Source organism: Panicum virgatum, chromosome 5K (genome assembly GCF_016808335.1).
Source record: "Panicum virgatum strain AP13 chromosome 5K, P.virgatum_v5, whole genome shotgun sequence".
NCBI classification, from domain to species: domain Eukaryota; kingdom Viridiplantae; phylum Streptophyta; class Magnoliopsida; order Poales; family Poaceae; genus Panicum; species Panicum virgatum.
Genome location: NC_053140.1, coordinates 31,035,167 through 31,058,489, shown reverse-complemented (window position 1 = coordinate 31,058,489; position 23,323 = coordinate 31,035,167). Strand labels below are relative to the sequence as shown.

At 42.4% G+C, this 23,323-nt stretch overlaps 2 protein-coding genes across 2 annotated transcripts; one reads left to right on the top strand and one right to left on the bottom strand.

Annotated features, from left to right (window-relative positions):
- Positions 1 to 9,199: 9,199 nt before the first annotated feature.
- On the bottom strand, positions 9,200 to 12,452 carry LOC120707098. The gene is made up of 2 exons (XM_039991872.1): positions 11,981 to 12,452; positions 9,200 to 10,265 (listed from the first exon to the last, which is right to left on the bottom strand). The coding sequence occupies exons 1-2, from the start codon at positions 12,235 to 12,237 to the stop codon at positions 9,356 to 9,358; spliced, it is 1,167 nt and encodes a 388-aa protein (XP_039847806.1). The 5' UTR covers positions 12,238 to 12,452; the 3' UTR covers positions 9,200 to 9,355.
- A 6,052-nt stretch (positions 12,453 to 18,504) lies between these two features.
- Positions 18,505 to 22,946, top strand: LOC120707097 (protein usf-like). The gene is made up of 5 exons (XM_039991871.1): positions 18,505 to 18,697; positions 20,099 to 20,241; positions 20,378 to 20,507; positions 21,563 to 21,754; positions 22,475 to 22,946. Exons 1-5 carry the CDS (start codon positions 18,524 to 18,526, stop codon positions 22,685 to 22,687), a joined length of 852 nt encoding a protein of 283 aa, XP_039847805.1. The 5' UTR covers positions 18,505 to 18,523; the 3' UTR covers positions 22,688 to 22,946.
- Positions 22,947 to 23,323: the final 377 nt, after the last annotated feature.

The window sequence follows — 23,323 nt, the reverse complement described above, 5'->3', positions numbered from 1 at the left end:
GAAAGTTGGACATAACCATGGAATAAAGGAAAGTTGAGTCTCCGCCTGTGTCGATTGAGGACCATACCGTTGCTGGCTGTGCTGACCAAGATTGAACAGTACTAACCACATGCCAGAAGTAGGAGGTAGTCGAAACCGGTAAGCTAATTACCTAAATTGCGTCGGAATCTGATTCTCGACCCGTGGTGCTGGGTAAGGGTTGACGGATGGTGAAGTCGTCCACGGGTTCACTAGGTGTTCGCACGTGCGGGGCTCATCATCTGGGTGTTTGCGGGCTTGGCTCAGGCTTCGGGGTAATCATGGGAACAGTTGCTCGGTGTGACTCGCTGGGGTCGCACTTGGCGTGTGAGTTAGGTCCACCTTGCAAGGTTAAATCGGATCGATTCGCCGTGACTCGCGGTTATGAGAACCTTGGTCACTTCGTCGCATCGTTGTAAAGAAGTGGAATGAGACTGGAGTGGAAATGTTGAGTTGTATGTTACTAAAGATTAATATGATTAACCATGTATGCTCTAGAGAAATAGGTGAACATAGTTTATAGCTATCAACTCAATTGGGGTTAAAATATCGAAAGTAAGGATCCAGTATCAGTAGCTCTTCCGCAAAACAACTCCAGAGCCAAAAAAGCCTTGCATGTCTAGATAATGGGCTAAGTATACCCATAGACGGGTAAGTCTTGCTGAGTATTAGAGAACTCAGGGTTTGGTTGTACCCCCTTCTGAGCAGGTTGTGTTCCAGAAGACTTCGAGGAGATCTGCGCGTCTTGGAGTGGTCAGCCTCTTCCTCCGGGTTGGACTGTCAAGTGGGTTCCATCTTCTCCATGAAGTACGGGCAGATTGGCCTCACATCAGTGGGCAAGATGTGAAGCTCGTCTTTTGTCGTCGATGGCAGTTATCGTATTGTATTTGGGGCCTCTGTTTTAAACTCTGTTTTACTTCCGCTGTGTTGAACTCTGAGATTTGAATTGTAAACCCTGGATTGTAAAACTTTGTTGTAAATTATTTCTGAAGCTCGTGTTAAACTCTGTTTATAAATTAATTTGAACTCTGCTTTTGCTTATAATCACTTGTGCTCGTCTTTTGTCAAGAGTTCCCGTGTAATCGATCCTGGTTACAGCAGGCAGTCTGGGTGTACTGGTTGAGTGCAGAAGCTGTGGTTTAAGCTTAAGTTGTTAATTATTGCACTTGATCAGTATTATTTGGACTATTTCTGTGACAGTTCATATTAGATATGCACATTCTTTAATTGCATGGATTAGTCCTGATAGTGAAATGGCTAACCAGGGGATGGTTATTTTGTAGATGGGTGACAACCATGCTACCAACCATGACCATGAGAATCACGGAGCACAGCCACAACAACCTCCCTCTTTGGCTCAAGCTGTTGCGGCTCTTATCGCCGACCGCAACGAGCAGACTGAGTTGATAAGGCAACTGGTGCAAGCCCAAGCCAATGCCGGCAGAGATCGACAAGCTCCCCCGCCACCACCAGCAGAAACTGACTATGTCGGTTTTCTGGCCACTCAACCACCTCTGTTCCACAAGGCAGATGATCCCCTTGAGGCAGATGCTTGGATTCGCACCATTGAGGACAAGTCTCACTTGGAATGAGTTTGTGGCGGCTTTCAAAGCCCACCACATCCCTACGAGTTTGATGAGGAGGAAGACGGTAGAATTCCTAGCCCTGAAGCAAGGGAACAACACTGTTCTCCGGTATGCTCAAACTTTCAATCAGCTGTCCCAGTATGGTGAGTTCCATGTGGATACCGATGAGAAGAACCAGGATTGCTTCAGGAGGGGACTCAGCACAAAGCTTCAGGACAAGCTAGCTCTCACTGCTTGTGACAACTTTACTGATCTAGTTAATAAGGCCATCACCCAGGAAGATGCCACGTTAGCGCACAAAGCTGACAAGAAAAGGAAGGCACCGGTGGGATCCTCCAGCAATGCCCCCTAGAGGTACAAACTAGTTCAGACGGGAACTCAGTAGGCTTCAAACCGTCCTCCACAACAGGGTCGTTGGGTTGCTAGACCACCACAGCAATAGCAGCATTGGGCACCATGTTTTCCAACGCAGCAGCAGAGGCCTCTAGTGCTACAAGCTCCACGCCCCAACAACTACCCCTGTTACAATTGTGGTAAATTGGGGCACTTCGCACGTGACTACCGTATGCCACCTCGGCAGGATTACTACAAGACTCCTGCGCCGGGTCAAGGTTCCAGCCAGAAGGATAAGAAAAAGAAGATTGTACCCACTAAGACTGGTCGCGTGAACTACACCACTTTGGAGGAGGTTCTGGAGGGTACTCAAGTGATGGCGGGTATGTTCTCCATTAATCACTGCCTTGTTACAGTGTTATTTGATTCTGGAGCATCCCATACCTTTATCAGTGAAGCATGTGTGGCACGACTTCACTTACAAGTAACATGTCTAGAGAGACCCTATATTATTCAGACACCTGGCACCCGATTAAATACCGGCCAAGTAGTTCGAAATGTGCCCCTTAATTTAGGTGGAAATTTTTTTTCCAATCACTCCCATTGTCCTTCCAAGTCAAGGGATAGATGTCATACTTGAAATGAATTAGATGAAAAGGCACGGCGCTATCATCGATACCTCTTCCCGCATCATTCAGTTAAACTCTCCCACATATGGTCCTATGGATATTCCTCTTTCCCAGCACGAGATTCCAACAAGAGCGATATATCATCTCGAGGCAAAAACCTTAACAGAAATTCCGGTGGTTTGTGAATACCCCGATGTGTTTCCGGAAGACTTGCCAGGCATGCCGCCTGATCGGGATATTGAATTTGTCATAGAGTTACAGCCTAGCACAGCACCCATATCTAGGAGGCCATATAGAATGACTCCAAGTGAGTTAGCTGAATTAAAAGTTCAGTTGCAAGAGTTACAAGATAAAGGTTTCATTCGACCAAGCACCTCACCTTGGGGATGTCCGGCTCTGTTCGTCAAGAAGAAAGATCACAGGCTAAGGCTATGTGTGGATTATCGACCTCTGAATGCAGTCACTATCAAAAATAAATATGCACTTCCTCGTATTGACCTTCTCTTTGATCAGTTAGCTGGAGCCAAAGTATTCTCAAAAATAGATCTCCGATCTGGCTTTCATCAAATTAAAATCAGACTGGTAGATATACCAAAAACAACTTTCTCTACTTGTTATGGTCTTTACGAGTATTTAGTGATTTCCTCCTAGTTAAGACAACATACTTGACCAAGCAATATGCGGAACTGTACTTGAATCGCATATTCTATTTGCATGGTGTGCCAAAAACCATCATTTCTGATCGTGGAACTCAATTTATTGCTCGTTTTTTGGAGCAATTACATGCTTGCTTGGGAACTCATCTTATTCGTAGCTCAGCCTATCACCCTCAAACAGATGGCCAAACAGAGAGAATAAACCAAATCTTGGAGGATATGCTTCGTGCCTATGTTTTAGCCTATCCACAGAAATGGGATAAATGCTTGCCATTAGCTGAATTCTCCTATAACAATAGTTATCAAGAAAGCATCAAAATGGCACCATTTGAAGCACTGTACGGTCGTCGATGCCGTACACCTTTGAATTGGTCTGAAACTGGGGAAAGAACTATCTTTGGGCCCGACATGGTTCAAGAGGCCGAGGAACAAGTCCGTCTTATCCAAGAGAACTTGAAGATCACGCGGTCTCGGCAGAAGAGCTACGCTGATAGAAAGCGTAGGCCACTGGTCTTTGAAGTCGGTGACCATGTCTACTTAAGAGTATCGCCTTGGAAAGGCGTTCAGAGATTTGGAGTAAGAGGAAAGTTAGCTCCCTGCTACATTGGCCCATATCCAATTGTGGAAAGATGCGGTCCTGTAGCTTATCGATTGGATCTTCCAGCAAGTCTCTCTGCAATTCATAACATTTTCCATGTATCGCAACTCAAGAAGTGTCTGAGGGTTCCGACTGAAGTTGTTGAAAGTGACTCAATTCAATTAGAGTCTGATCTCACTTATCCTGAGCATCCTATCAAGATTATTGATTGCAAGGATCGAGTTACTCGTCGCACAACCAACCGATTCTACAAAGTTCAATGGAGTAATCACTCCGAAGATGAAGCTACTTGGGAGCAAGAGGAATTCCTGTGATCCAAGTATTCGAACTTTTTAAACGCTCATCCAGGTACTTCACATTTCAATCTTCTCGCCTTATACATTCCCTCGTGCGTGAATCTCGGGACAAGATTCCTTTAAGGGGGGAAGGCTGTAACACCCCGGTATTAATGAGAGCGCTAATCATGAGCTTAATTTGCTAATTAGGGGTTCAACCTTGTCGTTAGCGCTAATCAAGTTCGCATAGTAAACATCCACTTAGCCATGTTCGATCTCATTTTTCTCGCTAATCCAAGCCTCAAATCAATTTTCGCCTAAAACAAAAGTTGTAGATCTTCTCTTTCTCTACATCTTCTATTTTGGTCAAATTTCAAGTTGCCATATGAAATTTTGAGTTTCAATCGGTCAAAGTTGAGTAAAAATTTGGTCAAAATCGATCACTATTCCTTCCTGTGCCTTCATTGTGCTCGCACGACGCCCATGCCGGTGACTGTGGCCGCCGGTGAGTCTCTCCACGCGTCGGCCATCGCGCCTCGACGCCGCTCGAGCTCGTGCTTATCCTCCCGGCGCCCAACTCCATTTTCCCCTCCCCTTCTTCTCCTTCCTCGAGCTCGCGCTGAGCAGAGCCAAGCGGAGCCGCCGTCGACATCGCGCCGGTTGTCCCTCGCTGTCCCGCCTTGATTTCGCGTGCCCCGACCTCCCTAGCCTTGCCCCGCACCCACGCCGCACCTCCCCGAGCTCGTTCGAGCCATCTCCCGGCCGAATCGGCTCTCCAATCGCCGGCCGCCATTGTTGGACACCCGAAGCTCCGCCCCTTCGTTGAACTCCTCTCTCCAGCCATCCCCCGCCCAAATCGAGTGCGCGGTGAGTTTTCTCGCGAGCCTCTCATCCTTCCCGTCCCGTTCCCCGCCCGAATCCCGCGCTGCCGGCGCCGGGGCGCTGTCGTGCCGCCATGGCCACCCTGCCACCACCGCTGTGCCATCGCGGGCCGCCCCCGCGCGGGCCCCTGCTGTTCTGTCGTGCGCCCCGGCCCCGCCGGGTTGTGCTGGCCGCAGGCCGGCCAGGCTGCGCCGCCGACGGGCTGCGGGCCGGCGAGAACGCCGCCGCCGCTGCCTTGCCTGGCCGCCGCACTGGCCATGGCCATGGCCACGCGGGCAGAGCAGAGGAGGGCTGGGGGCTGGGCTCCCCTGACATGTGGGGCTCAGCTGTCAGCCCGGTTTAGGGTTTAGGGTTTTAATTTGTTTAAATAGCTGGAAACTTTGAAGAATTGTAAAAAAAATGTAGAAAAATGCTAAAAATTCAAACTAAATTTTGTTGAGTTTCTTGAATCAAGATCTTCATAGGAAAAATACTCATGCTTATGAAATGATAATTTTGGACCATGCTAAATTTTATTGTGTGTGTAAGCTAGTTTATTTTGTCTCGGTTGTTCTGATGCTCCAAAAATTATGGAATTTGTGCAGTAGCTTACTCATTGCACGTGTAGTTCAATGAAAAATTTCCTTGTGTAAAAGCTTTGTGTATGTTACAAATCTTTTCATGCTCGATTATTGTGGCTAGGGGCAACATAAATGCTTTCTTTTCGCATAATTGTTAATAAAAAATTTTCTTGCATGTGATTTCAATGTATTTTCGTGCTGCTAAAAGTTTGTTGCCATGCCAGGTCTACAAGTTAAGTTTTGCAAATGTTTAGCTCCTAGCTGCAGTTTTTCTTTTGTTATTGCTAAGTAAATTCTTTTCTACCATCTTTATATCCTTGCAACAATTGTTCGAATTCCGTTTACTTCTTTCTGTCCTGACTTTAGGATCAGAATAGAGTGCTCTTAACTAATGTTGGTTCTATTTGCTTGCTAGTAAATAAAATCTCTGCTGAGTGGTTGGCAAGTCGTGTCCTTCTGTTAATTGCCTGCATCGCATCCTGAGTGCCTTGCATTATTCTTTGCACCGTTTTAATGATTGCATGGCATCCTATTCATATGTGTAGACGCCGCGAACGAAGCTGTCTACGAGTTGGTCGCTGAGCCGATCCAGGAGCCGCAAGCAGGAGAGCAGCAAGAGGACGCCGTCGAACCCACTCCCGAAGAAGTCGCTAACCCCGCTGACCTGCAAGGCAAGCCCGAAACATAACCCTAATTTAATTATTCAATGTTTACTTAAGTAATTTGTGTATTTACATTCTAGGAGTTGTATGGAATCTTAGTATGCATATTCTCCCTAGGTACCCGTGGGTCTATATTAGTATTCAGATGTCGTTATAAATGCTTTGCTTAGTAGGATCTCGGTAGAAGTCGAGTGATTCCTATCACTCGCGAGATTTACGATCTTGTTTCCTATGGAAAGTGGCTTGGAAATGAATCAATAAGAAAGGAGAAATGGAGACCGGGCGGGGATGAGTCGGTTCCGGATATGAAATGGATGGAAAGAGAAACTCCGCTTGGGTCGATTGAGGACCGTACCGTTGTTGGCAGTGTTGATCAAGTTTGAACAGTACTAACCTCATGCTGGAAGTAGGAGGTAGTCGAAACCGGTAAACTGTGTACCGAGTTACGACGATATTTTGAATCTTGACCTGCTACACTGGGGGTGGGATGATGGCGGGTGTTGGATTGTTGTCGCCTCCGGGTTCTCCGGGAGTTCGCCGTGAGGGGCCCTTCACCTGGGTTTTAGCAGGCAGGGTTCAGAGGTCGTAGTAATAATTGGGAACAGCTGACGTGTGTGGCCCGACGGGGCTTGCACGTGTCGTGTGCGTTGGGTCTACGTTGCAAGGTTAAATCGAATCGATTTGCCGTCTCTCTCGGTTAAGAGAACCTTGGTCACTTTGTCACATCGTAGTAAAGATTTGAGATGAGAATGGATTAATGAATAGATGAGTTGTGGTGGTAGTTTTCTGAAAAGATAATTTGATCAACCATGCATGCTTAGCTGTTTAGGCAAATCTAGTTGTTACTTATTTACTAAGCGGGGCTAAAATTTTGAAAGTAAGGACACAGCACTAGTAGCCCTTTTCGGCAAAATAAACTCCAGAGCCAAAAAGCCTGCATGTCTAGCTAATGGGCTAAGTATACCCGAGTCGGGTAAGCCTTGCTGAGTATTAGTATACTCAGGGCTATTGTTGTAACTTTTCTGAGCAGGTTGTGTTCCCGCTGACTCCGAGGAGGTCTGTGCGTCCTGGATTGGACAACCGCTTCCTCTTGGGTGGACCGTCGAGTGGGCCCCGTCTTCCCCGTGAAGTTCGGGCAGGTTGGCATCACATCGGTGGGCAGGATGTGGAGCTCACCGTGTATCGTCGTTCGTAGTTATCGTATTGTAATGCGAACTCTGTTTTAAAATTTTCCGCTGCGTTGAACTCTGTCGTTTGTATTTGAAATCTTTATGTAAAACCCGTGTTGTAAATTAATTTGAGAAACTCTGTATGCTTGTATCGCCTGTGCTCGTCTTCGTGCGAGTCTTCTAGTGCAAATGTTATCCTGGAGTACAGTAGTTTAATCGGGAATTATCCGACGGACTGCCGGATCACACTGTTTATGTGCGTGGTAACTTGATTACTCATTAAGATGATAGTTAGCGCACTTAAGCCGGTTTAATTTAGGCGGGTCTGCTACACTCGGGAGGCGAAGGTCTGTCTCTCGAGTGCTGCCGCGTGGATCACGGCGGAAGAGCGATGCTGGAAGGACAAGCCCGAAGATTGAGGGGAAGACCACGTGAGAAGCGTGATCCAGGATAAGAGTGTACAAGTCAGACACTCCGACTTGAAGAAATGACCAAGTTTGAGGGAGGGGCATTTGAGGAATGATGTAATAAGGTGGGGGTATAAATAGCTCCCTCCAGCAACACTGTAATGGGTTGAATGTTTTTGGAATTATAGTACAATTACAATTGTGCCATTGTTTCTATCGTTCTTTACCTCCGGCCGTCTTTTCATTCTCACTCTTTTTGTTTGGTGATCACAAGTCCGATCCCAACAAATTGACTCTGTTATTCATATAATTATGAGAATTTAATTCCTAGTACTCAAAGTCTAGATGGTTTGTCGAGTTCTGATGTATTTTATTTGATGTAGGTACAATAGTATCACTTGGACAAGTTGTGGAGGAGAGTAACAGCATATATCACAGGCCAGTAGGTGTAGAAGGCGTGGAAAGGGGCAGTTTGCCACACTTGGCCATAATTTATTGCAAAACATGTCCACCAGTTACTTAATGGAATAGATGTTCTGTGCTAGAGCTAGTACTGCATGTTCTGTGCTGGAGAGAATTATTCCAGCGGCTAACGAATAAATACATTTTCTAGTACTACATGTGTGCTGCAATTGGGTGATGTGATGTAAAAATGATCTGTTTTGATTCCTATGTAACCGAATGGCCACATTCTAGAGAGGTGTAATCAATCAGACCAGGAACGGAACCAGGCCAGGATTGAGTGAAGCAGGGGGTTCACTCAATCCCCTTCCAGAATCGTTCCTGCCTGGACCGGTTCCTGGAGCAACCGAACAAGCCAGTGGGACTGACACCATAGTGGCATCATCACCACCGTGCACACAAATCATCAGACGCGAAAAGCGTGAAGGCTGTCTGCGGTTAATTCAGCTTTTATTCGTGAAGTGACGTCTCTGAAATTAAGCAATCATAGACGTTTTTTATGTCCTCAACTCAGGAACACGTAAAGCAGCAGCAGTGACCAATCGGTTTTTGTAATTTACAAAAGAATTATTCAGTTCATTTTGCTTTGCCTGGATGGCTGGATGCTGTTGCGTTGTAACCTTGCTCGTTCTGGCCAGAAATTCAGAATCAGGCTATGTGCATTGCGTAACGGCTGAGCAAGGGCAAGTTACTTGCCATGCTTTGCTATGATTAAAAGAAACTATCTCATGTCTTGACCTGTGTTGCTCCCTCCTCCCCAGTCCTGCCACCACACCACAAGGTGATTGCCGTTCTCTCTTGAGCCTTCTCTGTTTGTTTTATATCAAATGCAATGGTCCAAGTGTATCGGTTTCGCTGTATGATTTGCTTTGGACCCTAGCGTCCACCTCACGGCAACGAAAAACCAGTCTCACAGGCATCACAAGAAAAACAATTGCTTGCCCTTTTGGCTCGATTCAGACTCTGGGTAACCTCATATTTCTTTTATCCCACCCGCATAATCGATATCGATATAAAATCCAAAATTCTGAACAGATAGCTTCCACACCAAAATTAATTTGTCAATCTTAGCAGGTCCACCGATGAATACAATGTGGGCCAAAACTGTAACACGCGGCTTACGGCATGAAGGGGATTACAAAGTTATCCATCTTCCCCTTCCTCTCGAGCTCATCCTTCTCAGCTATCTGTTTCAGCGTCGTCCACCCTTTCCTTGCCCGCTTCCTTGAACTACCAGAGACCGGAGCAGAATCACTTGATGCACACTTTGAATTCTTCCGTGAGTCATTTGGGGCAAACTTGCTTGAGCTTGAAAGGGTGTTGCCAGTAACTGAGCTAGGATTCTCTCCTTTCTTGCCTGTCTTACTTCCTGTTTTGAATAATTCTGCCGAATCTTTAGTATCAGTCGCCTCCGCAAGTTTCTTCTTCTGAGGCGTCACAAATGTCGATGCAACTGGAACCTCTGCTTGGGAAGTAGCATTGGCTTCACATATTTTAACATTCTCGCAAGAAATAGGCTCAGTTTCATGCATCTGTTCATCATTTGTATTTTCTATTACTTGTATGCTACTATCTTCAGAAGTAGAGGCTCCTAAATGACCAGACTTTGCCGTTGACAAGACCACTCCCTCTATTTTGGAATCTATAAGAGGAAGATTATATTTTAACCTTTCCCCATGTCCACCCCTTTCAGAAGTTGACCGTCTCAACTCGGATGGTGAATCCACTTGCAAACTTGCTGCTTGAGAATGCTCAAGCAATTTTTTCATATCTTGTGCTCTTGTGTTGCTACTGTTCCCTTTCAAAATTCTACAGGACGAGTGCATGGTTGCATGCTCTCTTGATGGTAACAAGCTCTTAACTACACCCTTCCCACTACCCAATATTAGATTCTGATCTCCACAGAAATGGCATGCATAGGAAACTCTGTTCTGACAGCAGTTTGATTTCTTATTTCGCCTACCTTTATTTCTCTTGTTCCTTATGCGGACAGTGCAGTTGAAGCCTGGCTTTAAGACTGTCTCACACCTGCAATATTGGAAAAATCTGTTACATATCTGTGTAAGCTGAAACAACGAGCAAAACTTACCAAATAGAAACAATCAAAATAGCATGACTATCATCTAAATCAAATACCACAGTCTAACAGAATGTACAGATAATTTCACTATTCTTGGGAATTTCTGAATCATTCTGGCCTGGCCACTAGTATTGTATTGCATCATATCTGGGATAGTTTCATTATTTTATTTCAGTTTCCTTCTAAAAGAGGAAACGATTCTTAGCTATTAACCTACACATGTAATTGTATTGCATCAATCATATCTGGGATAGTTTTATTATTTTTATTTCAGTTTCCTTCTAGCAGAGGAAATGATTCTTAGTTATTAGATATAAATAATTTACACATGTAATAGATCTGAATTTCAAAAACAATTATTGAACAAGATGAAAATATTATCAGCAGCTCATGCTAAATGGAAAAGGAATATACCATTATTGTCATCACAACATTTTCATTTTACTTTGCTGGTAGTAAACTAATGAGGTTTGTACAGACACATGTTTGTCCCAAAGCTGACTAGTTACAGGACACAAGGAAGAACACCAGGAGCAATGCAACCTTTTGCTTCTACGGTATTATGAATATTGATTGACCAAGAACCATCTTGGCAAGCAGTGTGTTAATAAGCAGCAGGATTATAACTATTCATGATCAATCATACATTTGGACCACCCAATTAGAGGTTATCAGCACATGCCACATGGCTAGAATGAAACATTATCAATGAAATATGGATTTGTGAGCAAATCACTGAAATATATTAATTGTTCATCCAAATGTATGTCAACAGAAATTGTTACGGTGATTGAGTGGAGTTTAGCTCAAAGTTAGGTTGAACATGAAGTTGAGAAAATTTTAGTTGCAAAGACAAATGTTGAGAAAGATAAGTTCAAGACTTTGCTATAACCCAATTAAAAGACGTGATGATTACAGGGTTCTTTTTATCATTTCCAACCGACATTTAAATCTTTGCTAACTCTTCATAGAAGTGAATCATGCATATTGGTTTGGCTGTTTGCAACTAAATACAACCCCTTCACTGGCATATAAATATTGCACTAGTCAAAATATAAAAACGTCAACATGAGATATTAATAACAAGATATGTAATAAGTAATAAGATCAGCATTCTGACAAAGCAGCCAGTCAATAGGACGTCTCTGTGGTGCAAAACCTACAAGAACAGTTATGGTTTGTATGCCCATTAGAGTTATCTAAACAAGGGGAAAAACCTAGCATACAGCCTACAATTTTCACTAGAATTATCAACTGCATGTTGACTGCCATTAATCATATATGAATGGCACTTGGCAGTAGCACCTCCATTATGGTTTCAACTTACTGCAGTTTGCACTTGAAGGATTGAGGCATAAAAAAAATATATGTTTTCGACTTGATAGAAAAGAATCATCATTGATCTAAAGCATTACATTATCAATGATATGCACATATATACAGACTAACTAGCAGAATAGCAATGTGCCTGACAACAATACATTTCCCATTGTACTTTCACAAAAGCTAACAGCCAATACAAGTTAATTTGCGGGAAAAGGAGCAAATTGGTTGTATGCAACAGTCGGAAAGGAAGGAAAATTAGGCAAAAAAAAAATCTGGTAGCTAGAAAACGTGCTAAGAGGATGAATAAGGCGCAGTAACAAGTAGTAGTAACTCCCACCTCTGGCAAAGGAAAGTGGCGGCGCCGAGGGGTACTCCGGCGGCCTCGGCGCTCGCGGCGAGGCGGCGCCCCAGCAGCGCGCCGACCGGGCCCACCCCGGCCTCCGCGCCTGCCCAGGCCGCAAGCCGTTGAAGGTGCTTGACCCTCAGCAGGGAGGCCTCGTCGACGCGCGTCCTCCCGGAGGTCTCCTCGCGGAGCGACACGGCCTGGTGGGCGGCTCTGGCCGGCGTCGAGGCGCCGATATTCTTCTTGCCCATACCGCCGCCGGTGCAGTCGTGCAGAAGATGCTTCACGCCTCTACCTCTGGCAGCGCGAACGGGTTCGCCGTCCCTGAGCTTGCACGTCTCCTGTCCCCGGCGGCGAGGTGGGGCCGCGAGGGAAGCTGGAGCCGAGGGCAAGCGGCGGCGGAGCGGAGCGGCGCGGCACTCGAGTCGGGCTACAGTTGGATCAAACCGAAGAGAGGTGTGATATGGATGGCCCAAAGAGTTGCGGTTGTTGGGCTAGGTTTATTTTTCTCTTAAGAAAAAAGCTGCCTGCTGCGGTTACTGGGCTCCGCGGTCCATGTTCTTTCCTATTCCAGATTTCACCGGTTAAAAATGTTACTCTCTCCGTCCCAAAATGCAATTCTAAGACTGAGCCCGCGAATCAATACTACGTGTAAAATTACCAAAATACTCATATTTTTTGTGATAAGTAGATGATGTGTTAGTTGTCTTTTGCAAGAATATTCCGGGAATTGTTTTGTCTTTTATGGTAGGTAGGTCAAAGTTGCATTTTTTGTGGAATAAATTTTGAACACTATAATTAAAATTATTTTAGGATGGCGGGAGTATAACTTTCCTCTAGATTATCCATTTTTTATTCTGATTGCATCATTGTATTGGCTACAACAATATCTACAAAACTAGAGCCTACTTACATTGTTTTGACGATATTTTGCACTAGTAGCAATTTATATGAGTATTTTCTTTCTTTCTATAACAACTTGTGTTTATATGGGCTTACTGGGTGACAACTTATATGTATACCAACTTTTGTTTAGTGTCAACTTCTGTGTATGAATGTATGGAGATTTTGTTTGTAGTAACTTATATCTTATATGTATAGCAATTCATGTATATAATAGATTCTGTTTTTATAATAACATTTGTTATGTGGCAACTTTATTTTTATGACAACAAATAAAATATTTTTTGTTGTAACTGTTTATTTATATGTGTAGAGACTTATATGTACAACCTTCTATTTTTATGGCAACTTATGTATATAACAAATAGCAACTTGCTATCTATATAAAATATCTTCAAAATATATGCAAGTGGAACACAACGGTGCAATCGGTATTCAAAACGAAAATAGTACAAGAAGATAAAATAATTTTTATGAAAAATGTTAATGCTAAAAAGACATGCGCCGGGTAGAAAGCAAAGTAGAAAGAAGGCGGAGGGGGTCGCGCGCTGCGTGTCTGGTCACGCTTATCCTCATCCATAATGTTGGTTAGTAGCATCTGCTGACGATCTTGCCCTCAATATATCAAAATACATCATGCAAAAGTATATGAAACATCATGAACATATGGCATGATGTCCTTCTTTTTTAGATTAATGTTCATGGAAATCACAGAATGATCATAGATTCAATAACAAGGAATGGTTGGTTGTTCGTGTTTTACATGAGGCAAAGGCTATTGACAGAGTTTACGATATGGGTTTGAAAGAGGATGCTATATCAGATCATAATTATAGAATTATCCTCAATGCAAACTGTGTCAATACAGATGCTACATTTCCTACTAACGAGCACATGCAGGAAGGGTCAAGAATTTTTTGTGATACTTCTGTTGGTCTACAGGAAACTTCTCCAGGGCGCGATCAGACAGGCATAGAAATCCTCATTCTCACACAACCTGCTTGTAGTCTTTGCTCTGCATTTTTTTCAGGTGGCAACATCACAGGTCTTGGAACCCTTTGAGGCTGAAGCTCATGCCCTCCTTCTTGGTGCCAGACTGGCTGCTGCTTTGAACTTGCAGGTTGCTATGCTGCTCACCGACAACCAGGTCGTAGCCTCGGCCGCCCAAGCAAGATCATGCCGCCTACAACCTGGACACTGGTCGCTTCGGCCTGTTCTTGCAGAATTTGAGGACATTACAGGAACAAAGCAGTTCTATGTAATCAAGATTAGAAGAGAAGCAAATAGGTTGCCGACAATCTTGCTAAGCAAGCTAGGCATGCTACCATTATAGATATTTGTCTCTTTTCTTGTCTGACTTTAGCACATATCCCATTGTGCAATGTGGAGGAAGTTTTGGACCACTTTGAGTGGGGCATCTTCTCTCTAATATCTATACTTTGTTTGTGAGTTAATGAAAAAAACATCTAAAAAAAGGGCATGATGTCCTTCCACCAAATTTTAAATTACAACATAATAAAATGTCATATGAAGCGAAGTGAGACAAACATAATAAAATGTCTACTTTTCTTCACTTTGGCTGTAGCATGCTTAGTGTCGTAACATATTACTCGAAGGACAGGGTTGGGGGATCCCCACATTTGAGCAAGAGGAAAGTATTTTTGACGATCATAAAAATGTTTGATGAGTAACTGAATTAGTAATCTTGCACCTTCTATTATAATTAATATATTTTTAGTATTAGGGAGATGGATGAGTAATTTGCTAGAGATACTCTAACTTTGTCTCAGATGCACAATTGCATACTTTATTTGTATTTTTATTGATTGAATCACTTCGCATCCCCATGTCAAATCTTTCTACCTTTGGTTACTCTTTCCGTGACGAAAAATCTCGACATTCTAACAATCAAGTCAGCAATAATATTATTAACTGAATTATCAATCCTTAATCGAAATGGTTAGCCCTGCAAAAAATTCATACTAGCATTCTTGAGCAGGGAAGCTAGTGGGCGCTGGGACGAGTTGGCAACGAATGTGTGTTGCGTTTACTAGTGGCGCGCGAGCACAGCAAATTAGCTTAGGAACAAATCAATTGCGCGTGAGTGCATATGCAACAGCTGGCTACAAATTTCTCAACGCATCCCCATGTCAAATTTTGTGGTGTGTTTTTCCCATTCATTTTGGACTGCGAGTGTGTGGGAGATAAAATGGGCGGGGCTTACTAAGTGATATATGAAAAAAAATTCACCTAGAAATAAAAAATGTTAAATTAAGGATTAAAACTTTTACATCTTTAACTTTTAAGTCATATATCAAAACTTTTTATTCCTGAATCGAAGGACTTTCAAAATATATATCAAAGACTTTATACATATCTAACTTTCAAGTCATATATTAAAATCCTTGTAATTGGGATTAAAAAAGACGTCAAAACATACATTCAAAAAGCATCCTATATGATTACATCTTTATTGTTCAAGTTACATATCAAAATATTTGTTTCAAATTCAAAAACTTTCAATTTACATATCTAGCTTTGACATCATATACTGAAATATTTGTGCTTCTAGTTGATAAACTTTCTATCTTATTTTCTTTTATGCCATATATTTGAAACTTTGCACTCTAAATTAAAATAATTTAAATTATGGAAGAAACTTTCTCCGTCTAAAACTTTTAGATCACATATAAACAATCTTTCTACCTAAATATTGAAAACTCTCAAACCCTACATCAAATAATTTGTATATGAAAATAGAAAAATCTGAGATCACATACTTAAGAAGGTGCTACAACACTTTCAAGTCATATACAAGAAACTATTGGGAATGCATTTTTTTAGAGAAAAGGTCCCCCCGCTTTATTTCAAAGAAACAAAGCACAAAGTTCACAGGTACATGATCTAGGTTTAGGTTTAGAGCGTATTCTAAATGTGCCCGCTAGAAAAACATAGAAACAGGTAAAGCCTCTAACTGGGCCGACTCAAGATCCTCTCCACCATCGGACATGCGATTGGAGACCGGATGGGATGCTCCCAACTCTGATGACAGCGGAGCCCACATTGACTGTGTAGAAGACACCCTCTCCGGCAAGCTTGTGGTCAGCTGTAGAGGTTGTTGGCTTCTTGTCTTCAGTGATCTGATCACTCAATTTAATTTTTTCCACACTTTCCTCTTTGCATAGCAGTAACAAAGACTCCAACGTCCGCGACAACTTGTTCAGCAGTACTCTCTCGTCCTTCCAACTCCTTCCTTGAAAACACATATCATTTCTTTGTTTCCAAATGCACCAAAGTAATGCAGCGCTGCACATGTTGAGTATACTGTTTCTCTTATTACTTAGCCACCAACGGGCCACAGATTCAAAACCAATACCAATCTGGATATTGAGGATATCAGAAAGGTGCTTCCACATTAAGGTAGCCCCACAGCAATCAAAGAACAAATGATGAACTGATTCTTCTTCAGCACAAAATAAACAAGAAATGACTTCCAAGGTTCTTTTTTAGCCAAGTGAGTTCTCGTGAGTCTTGTTATTACACAAGAGCCAGAGAAAAATATGAATCCTGGATGAAATCGTTAAGTTCCACACCACGGGAGTGTATACAGGCTGAACGCCTCTAAAGCTAACAGTTTTGTACATGGCTTGCACAGAGAACTTGCTGCTAGAATCAAAGGCCCAAATAATAGCGTCACAGTCCTCGGTATAAGAAATAGATTCTGCTATGTCAACTAAGTTCAGCTACTCTTGCAATTGATTTTCATTGACACCTCTCCTGAAGGACAGCTTTAGGTCTGAGCCATCCTAGACATCAGCCACAGCAACATTTTTTTTGTTCAGCAATGATGTAGAGATCCCAGAATTGTGTGGCTATGCTACAATTGCCAAACCACCAATCCTCCCAAAACCTCATGGTTTTACCGTCACCTATTTTCCACTTAATCCCCACCTATGCTGCTTTATAAGCCCAAAGGACCCCTTTCCAAAACGGAGAAGAGGAAATATCTTGACTGTGAAACACATTATGATTACCATTATATTTGAAGTCAATGATTTTTTTCCAGATCACCACATCACTAAGGTGATACCTGTTGATCCAGGAAGCTAGCAGACAAAGGTTCATATTGCCGATGTCAGGAATCCCCCAGCCCCCATGTTCTTTAGTTTGCGCTAGGCTGTACCGGTTTGATAAGTGGTAATGCATAAGTTTTGAAATTATTTACGAAAAACTTTATACTAGGAATACAAGAAACTTTGTACTTCCTCTGTCCCAAAATAAATACAATTCTAGAGTTTCAATTTTATTCCAAAATAAACGCCCACTTTGACCACATGCAAGAACGTCAGCGTGTTACTGATCTAATTTGAGCACGACTCCAGTAAAAAAAAAAGAGAAAGAAATAGCACAGCTCCAATGTGGAGTGATCCCGTCCACGCATTCATGTTCCAGAACACTCCGGTGAAGGCTACCTTTGCTCAGCATTCTTTCAGCCTTCCCATTTTTTTTGAAGGAAGTTACTGGACATTTTTAATGGAAGTATAAGGGCTGATATTTACAAGGGTATTTTTATAATTTTGCATGTGTCTTAATTTGTGTGCCCAGTCCTAGAATTGTAATTATTCTAGGATGGAGGGAGTACTCGAGAATGCAAACCTCAGTATCTCGCTTGATTTTGGCTCTTTATGGAAAAGAATTGCACGAATTCCAGCAAAAAACCTATGAATATATCTGTAAAATAAACTATATCTTTTTAAACAAAAATAGATTAGATCGGTAATATGAATTCTATAGAATCGAACGCTCCCCGAAAGCTCTTTTCTTCCAAAAAAAAAGCCAAGACGGGACGCGCTCACACGCACCATCCAGAAGCATAACACAGTTGGGCCAACAAGAGGATGCAAACACAACCAGGTGGACCATAAAAAAAAACACACACACAACGAGGTGGCGGCGGCGAGCGATCGGATATTCCGTATTCGGATGAGCGAGAGATGACTCACAAGGGCTGGAAAAATAGCTCGTGGCTCGTAGCTTGGCTCGGGCTCGGAACGGCTCGGCTCGGCTCGGAGCAGCTTGCGAGTCGCAAACGAGCCGAGCTAGATTTTTTGGCTCGCAAAAATAGCGAGCCGAGCCGAGCCGGCTCATTCAGGTTCGCGAGCTCGACCTAATACAGTTTAAGAATAATTTCACGATGATTGATGAATTAATTCTTCATCATTAGTGGTATAAATTAATATTTATACACATAACATAGCAATTTGTATATACATAAGAAATATATGCCACATAATTATTGTTATCATTCAAAAAAAAGTAAATTAATTTATTTTGAGTTTAGTTCACATTGTTTAGTGTGGCTCGCGAGCCTCCACCGAGTCGAGCCGAGCCGAGCCTGATTTTCTGGCTCGCAAAGCTCGTTCACTTGCCGAGCCGAACCGAGCCGAGCTCAGCTCGGCTCGGCTCGTTTCCAGCCCTAACTCACACTCTATGCCTCCAAAAAAAATCAATCAAATAAAAAAATAAAAAGAAAAATGAAACGAAAAGCAAAAATTACGGAACTAGCCCTGGATTAGGTGCGGTGCGGGCCTCACACACTCGCACACAAGGCCAGGGGTAGGAATAAGGAAAGGGATGGCCACAGCGCACCTGCTCCGACGCGCCGCCTCCGCCTTCCTCTCCAGCACCACCACCGGCCCTTCCCGCTCGCGCTGCCCTCTCTCCCGCCTCCTGCAGCCCCGCGCCGCCATGGCCACCGACTCCTCCGCCGCCCCGTTCCAGAAGATCCAGATCCAGCGCGAGGACACGGTTCGTGGCCCTGCTCTCACTCTCTCCCCTCCCCCTGCCCTCTCGTCCGTCTCCTATCTCTCGACTCGCAAAACCCGTCGGCTCGGGAGGGTTTTTCTACACTCACCTCTGCTCTGCCCGGGTACTCGCGGTTCGAATTCGGCTCGCGTTTTCGCGGTGATTGAGAGGGTGTAGCGCCCGTTTGTACGGATTTTCCAATCCTTTGAACCCCCGGAATCAATAAGAGGCTGCGACCTTCGTTCGATAATTTACTTTACGAGGGTGAAATTATCTACTATGTTCTGGTCGTTGCATATTCCTGGGTGGATTATCTAGTGCCGGGACAAATGGTTTTGATTTCTTCTCATATCCCTCCCTTTTGCTTTTCTCTTCAACTTTGCCTTTCTTCTCTGGGATGCCCTGCTTTGCCACTTTATTTTTGTTCCCTCCGATTCTCTCTTTTCCATTTTCTTTTATTCGTCACAAGGGGGCCCGAGATGATTTTTTGTTTAAAAGTGGACAGGAACCAACCACTGCCAAGGGCAATTTATTTTTACCTCATTGACTGACTGCTGTTTACATAGGCTTGTAGACGTTTATCAAATTATGTCAGTATTGGAATTCGCAATTTTTTCTCGCCTAGCTATTACTCTATAGGATATACTATGGTAGTACTTTCAACTACATGTATGATTTAGTTGACTAAAATGAACATGACAGATTCCTGTTTAATTTTACAGAACCGCTATTATTCACCACCATAACTATGTGTATTTTTTCTATCCTATGTGTCTGTTCTGTTACAGATTCCTATTATTGAGTATGGAGTATAAGCATTTTGACAGAGTTGGGTGTCTTAGTTAGAACTAATAACCTTGAGCATGGTATTCACAATGTCATAAAACAACCTAGTGTGTAGTGTAGTGCATGGCGGATCCAAATATGAATTGTGAATTTGTGATAGTTTGCGGAGGCAGGATGTCAGTCAGATAAGTAGGACAGAATAGTATAACAGGTTTTTTCCTATTGACATGTGCAGCGGGTTTGCAGTTTTGTGCCTAGTTGTTACTAGAAGGTTTGTGCATTAAAATAATGCTAGATTTTGATGATTTAGCTTTCCTCAGACTATGTCATATCGATTGGTATCAAGTTTCAAGTAGTATATGTATAAGTTACCCTGATAAACAATAACTGCATATACCTTGATACTAACCAAGCTTGTTAATAGAGAAAAAAATTCTTCTTCTATTTTGGAACAGAATATATATAGGTTCTCCAAAAGAATAAATCAGCCTCCCTAAAAAAAAGCATAAATCAGCCATTACGGATAACATGCTTGGTGTTTTTTGGTAATTCTTATGAACATGATATCCCATCTTTGATCTGTTATCTCGTGTTCTAATGCTGCCTTGTGTTTAGTAGACTTTTGATGCCTATGTTGTTGGCAAAGAAAATGCTCCTGGAATTGTGGTTTTGCAAGAGTGGTGGGGAGTAGATTATGAGATAAAGAATCATGCAATCCACATCTCCCAACTTGGTGGAGGATACAGAGCACTTATTCCAGAGTAAAATCATGTCCTTTGTTGCTTTGTGTTTAATTGCTTCGGTATAGAATTGGTGCTTCATAAGATGCCAACACTTCCTATAAGATTGTTACTCTGTCAAGCACTGCATTTCTTGATGTCATTTTTTCCTTCTCAGTTTGTACCGTGGAAAAGTTGCTCTGGATGTTGCTGAGGCACAGCATCTGATGGAAGGTCTGGATTGGCAAGGCGCAGTTAAGGACATTCAGGCTTCAGTTAAATGGCTCAAGTCAAATGGATCACCCAAGGTATTGGTCATTTGTTCTCTGTATTGGTGTATGCATTCAAATTCTTATACAATCTAAGTAGCTGGAAAATCATTTTGATTACCTGTTCGTATCCTGTTGCAAAACTATTATAAGTCCCATACTAGCGTTCCTTTCTTGTGAAAGAATCATCATTGCCTCTCCTATGGTATTGAACACCAATACACAGGATAAATCAACACTTCATCAGTATTGCAATTTATGCAGTTCTTCTGCACATCTGGTTGCAAGATTACTTCTTTGTTTTTGCAATATCTAATGGAAAAGGTGTAAAGCACTGAATGATTGACAGCAGCATGTTTGTTTGTGGTTTTGAACTCTTTTATTTTTGCTATATCTTAATGGAAAGATACACAACTCTTCATTATGTTCAGTGGAAAAGATTTAAAATAGATTGGTCATACAATTTACAGGCTTGGCCATCCAAAGGTACTACGTTATCTCCATATTGTGGAAAGAGCTCAAGTTTCTTATCTTCTTGTTAGGTCTTTATCAGATCACATCCACTTATAATGACTTTTGGATTGACGAATACTGTTAGGAGCACAAGTTGAAGTTTGCAATGCTATTAACATGCATAAAAAGAAAAATAATAGCTCTGAACTCATAAAGAGTAAATTTAAACTTTTATGTTTCAAGATGTTTATGTACTCCTGGAAATTATGCAATGTTGTAATCCTATTTGTCTTCATGGAGAAACAATTGAAGTTTCCTAATGAAATGCTGAGGAATAATCTATGTTCTAGATATTTTTTACTAGTGTATTATGTTATATTGTCTAAATAACTGGTGCATCATCCCTGAGTCACAAATTGCCCAGCAGCAGTAAGGGGTAAGGGCTAAAGGAGAAATTGCCGACTAGTAATGAAAAAATTATGATGCAATTTGTGTAAGCAGATTAAACTTGTCTAAATAAATTAGGCTCAGGCTGAACAGCCTACAGGCCTACATGTTTACATATGTTCTGTTGAAAACAATGCATGTAATCAATAGATCAATGATAAGCTGATAACCTTGTTCATCTTTTTTAAAATTAGGTTGGTGTTACCGGCTATTGCATGGGTGGTGCTTTATCAATTGCAAGTGGAGTTTTAGTCCCAGAGGTTGATGCTGTTGTTGCTTTCTATGGGACACCATCTTCTGAGCTTGCCGACCCTTCTAAGGCCAAGGCTCCTATCCAGGCCCATTTTGGAGAGCATGACAATTTTGTTGGGTTTTCGGATGTCACTGTAAGGCCATCCTTCACACGTTACTTATCTCGGTTGTTCCGTTGTTATGATATACTATGGCAAATCCATAATTTCACTTTCTGATTTTCCTTTTTCAATGCATGCTTTTCACTGTTTGATACTGCTAGTTTGCCATTACTGTAATCTTTACTAAGACATTACCCAGGTTCTTTATAATTTACAAGGTAGGTTGATGAGCTGGTTGAGACTTGGAGCTTGCCCTGACACCATGTAGGAGCTTGCTAATTGCCACTGATCCTAAATCTATATAATAGGATCATGACTGCAATGCTAAAATGATTCAGCCTACATAATGCCTGTCACTACAAGAGCAATGTGAACCAGGTTTCACAAATCTTTTTCCCGATACTGTCTAGACCCAAGCTGGAGCAAGGAATTACCATTTTAGTCTTTGTCACCGTTCCATATGTAGCCTTTTTCTTTATGTATATACTTTTCTTATGTAATGGTCAGAATGAAGATAATGTTTGTAACGTTATGTGACTATACCTGCCTGGCATTGTTGGATAACAATAAGCACATCAACCAAACAGAACTTATGTATTAGTAATGTGTGAATGTGATTGCACATGATAGTATCCATATCTATAAATCTTGGTGCTCTATTTATCAATGCTCCAACTATCAAAATTATAAGAATAGCATATTCTGCATATATTTGACATGAGAATCTAACACTGCTCTTACATGATGTTTCAGGCGGCCAAGTCCCTGGAGGAGAAGCTCAAGTCTTCCGGGGTACCATATGAAGTCCACATATACCCTGGATGTTCGCATGCCTTCATGAACACTTCGCCCGAGGCCCGCAAGAGGAAGAAGGGAATGGGTCTGACTGATGAGAACCAGGAAGCCGTCGACCTGGCCTGGTCTCGCTTCTCTGCTTGGATGGGCCGTTTCCTTGGATCCGCTTGAGTCATTCCCAGTTCATGTGCTGTGTGATTATGTGTGGAGTCAGGGTCCCATGAAAAAAATGTTCAGATCCAGGTTGCTGTATCCAAACCATACAAATGGACTGGGTTGTACTGCTCTCTGGATTTAGTTGTCGTTCTGCAGTTTATGGATGAACTGTAGTGTCTTGTGATTTCTGTGGATCGATACATATTGTGCAGTAGTTTGAATTCGTTGATGCCGTTTGGCTGGTAGCAGCAAGAAGGCAACTTTTACTACTGAACTCGAAGTATAACCTAGTCAAAAACGCCGGGTCATTCTCTCGCCCAGCCGTTCCAATTTCGTGAGGCTCCCTCTGGATTGGGTGCCAATTATCGAGATATGGCTAAACTGAGATGTTAGCAAGTTAACCTGTTTTTCAATTCAACAACGATATCTGCAAAATATAACTAATCGTCCATAGCTTGTGGAAAACTACATTTTTTATTTTGAAGATTCAACATTCAGGTCCTCTTTGGCATTCTACAGTGGAGTGGTCTTTTTGGTGAAGCTGTTTTTGCAAAACGTAACTTAAATTTTGAGTTCGTACGTTGAGTTTTTCTCAAATCCGAAGTTGAATAAACGGCTGTCTCATGTGTAAAAAACTGTGGGTTGAAGCTA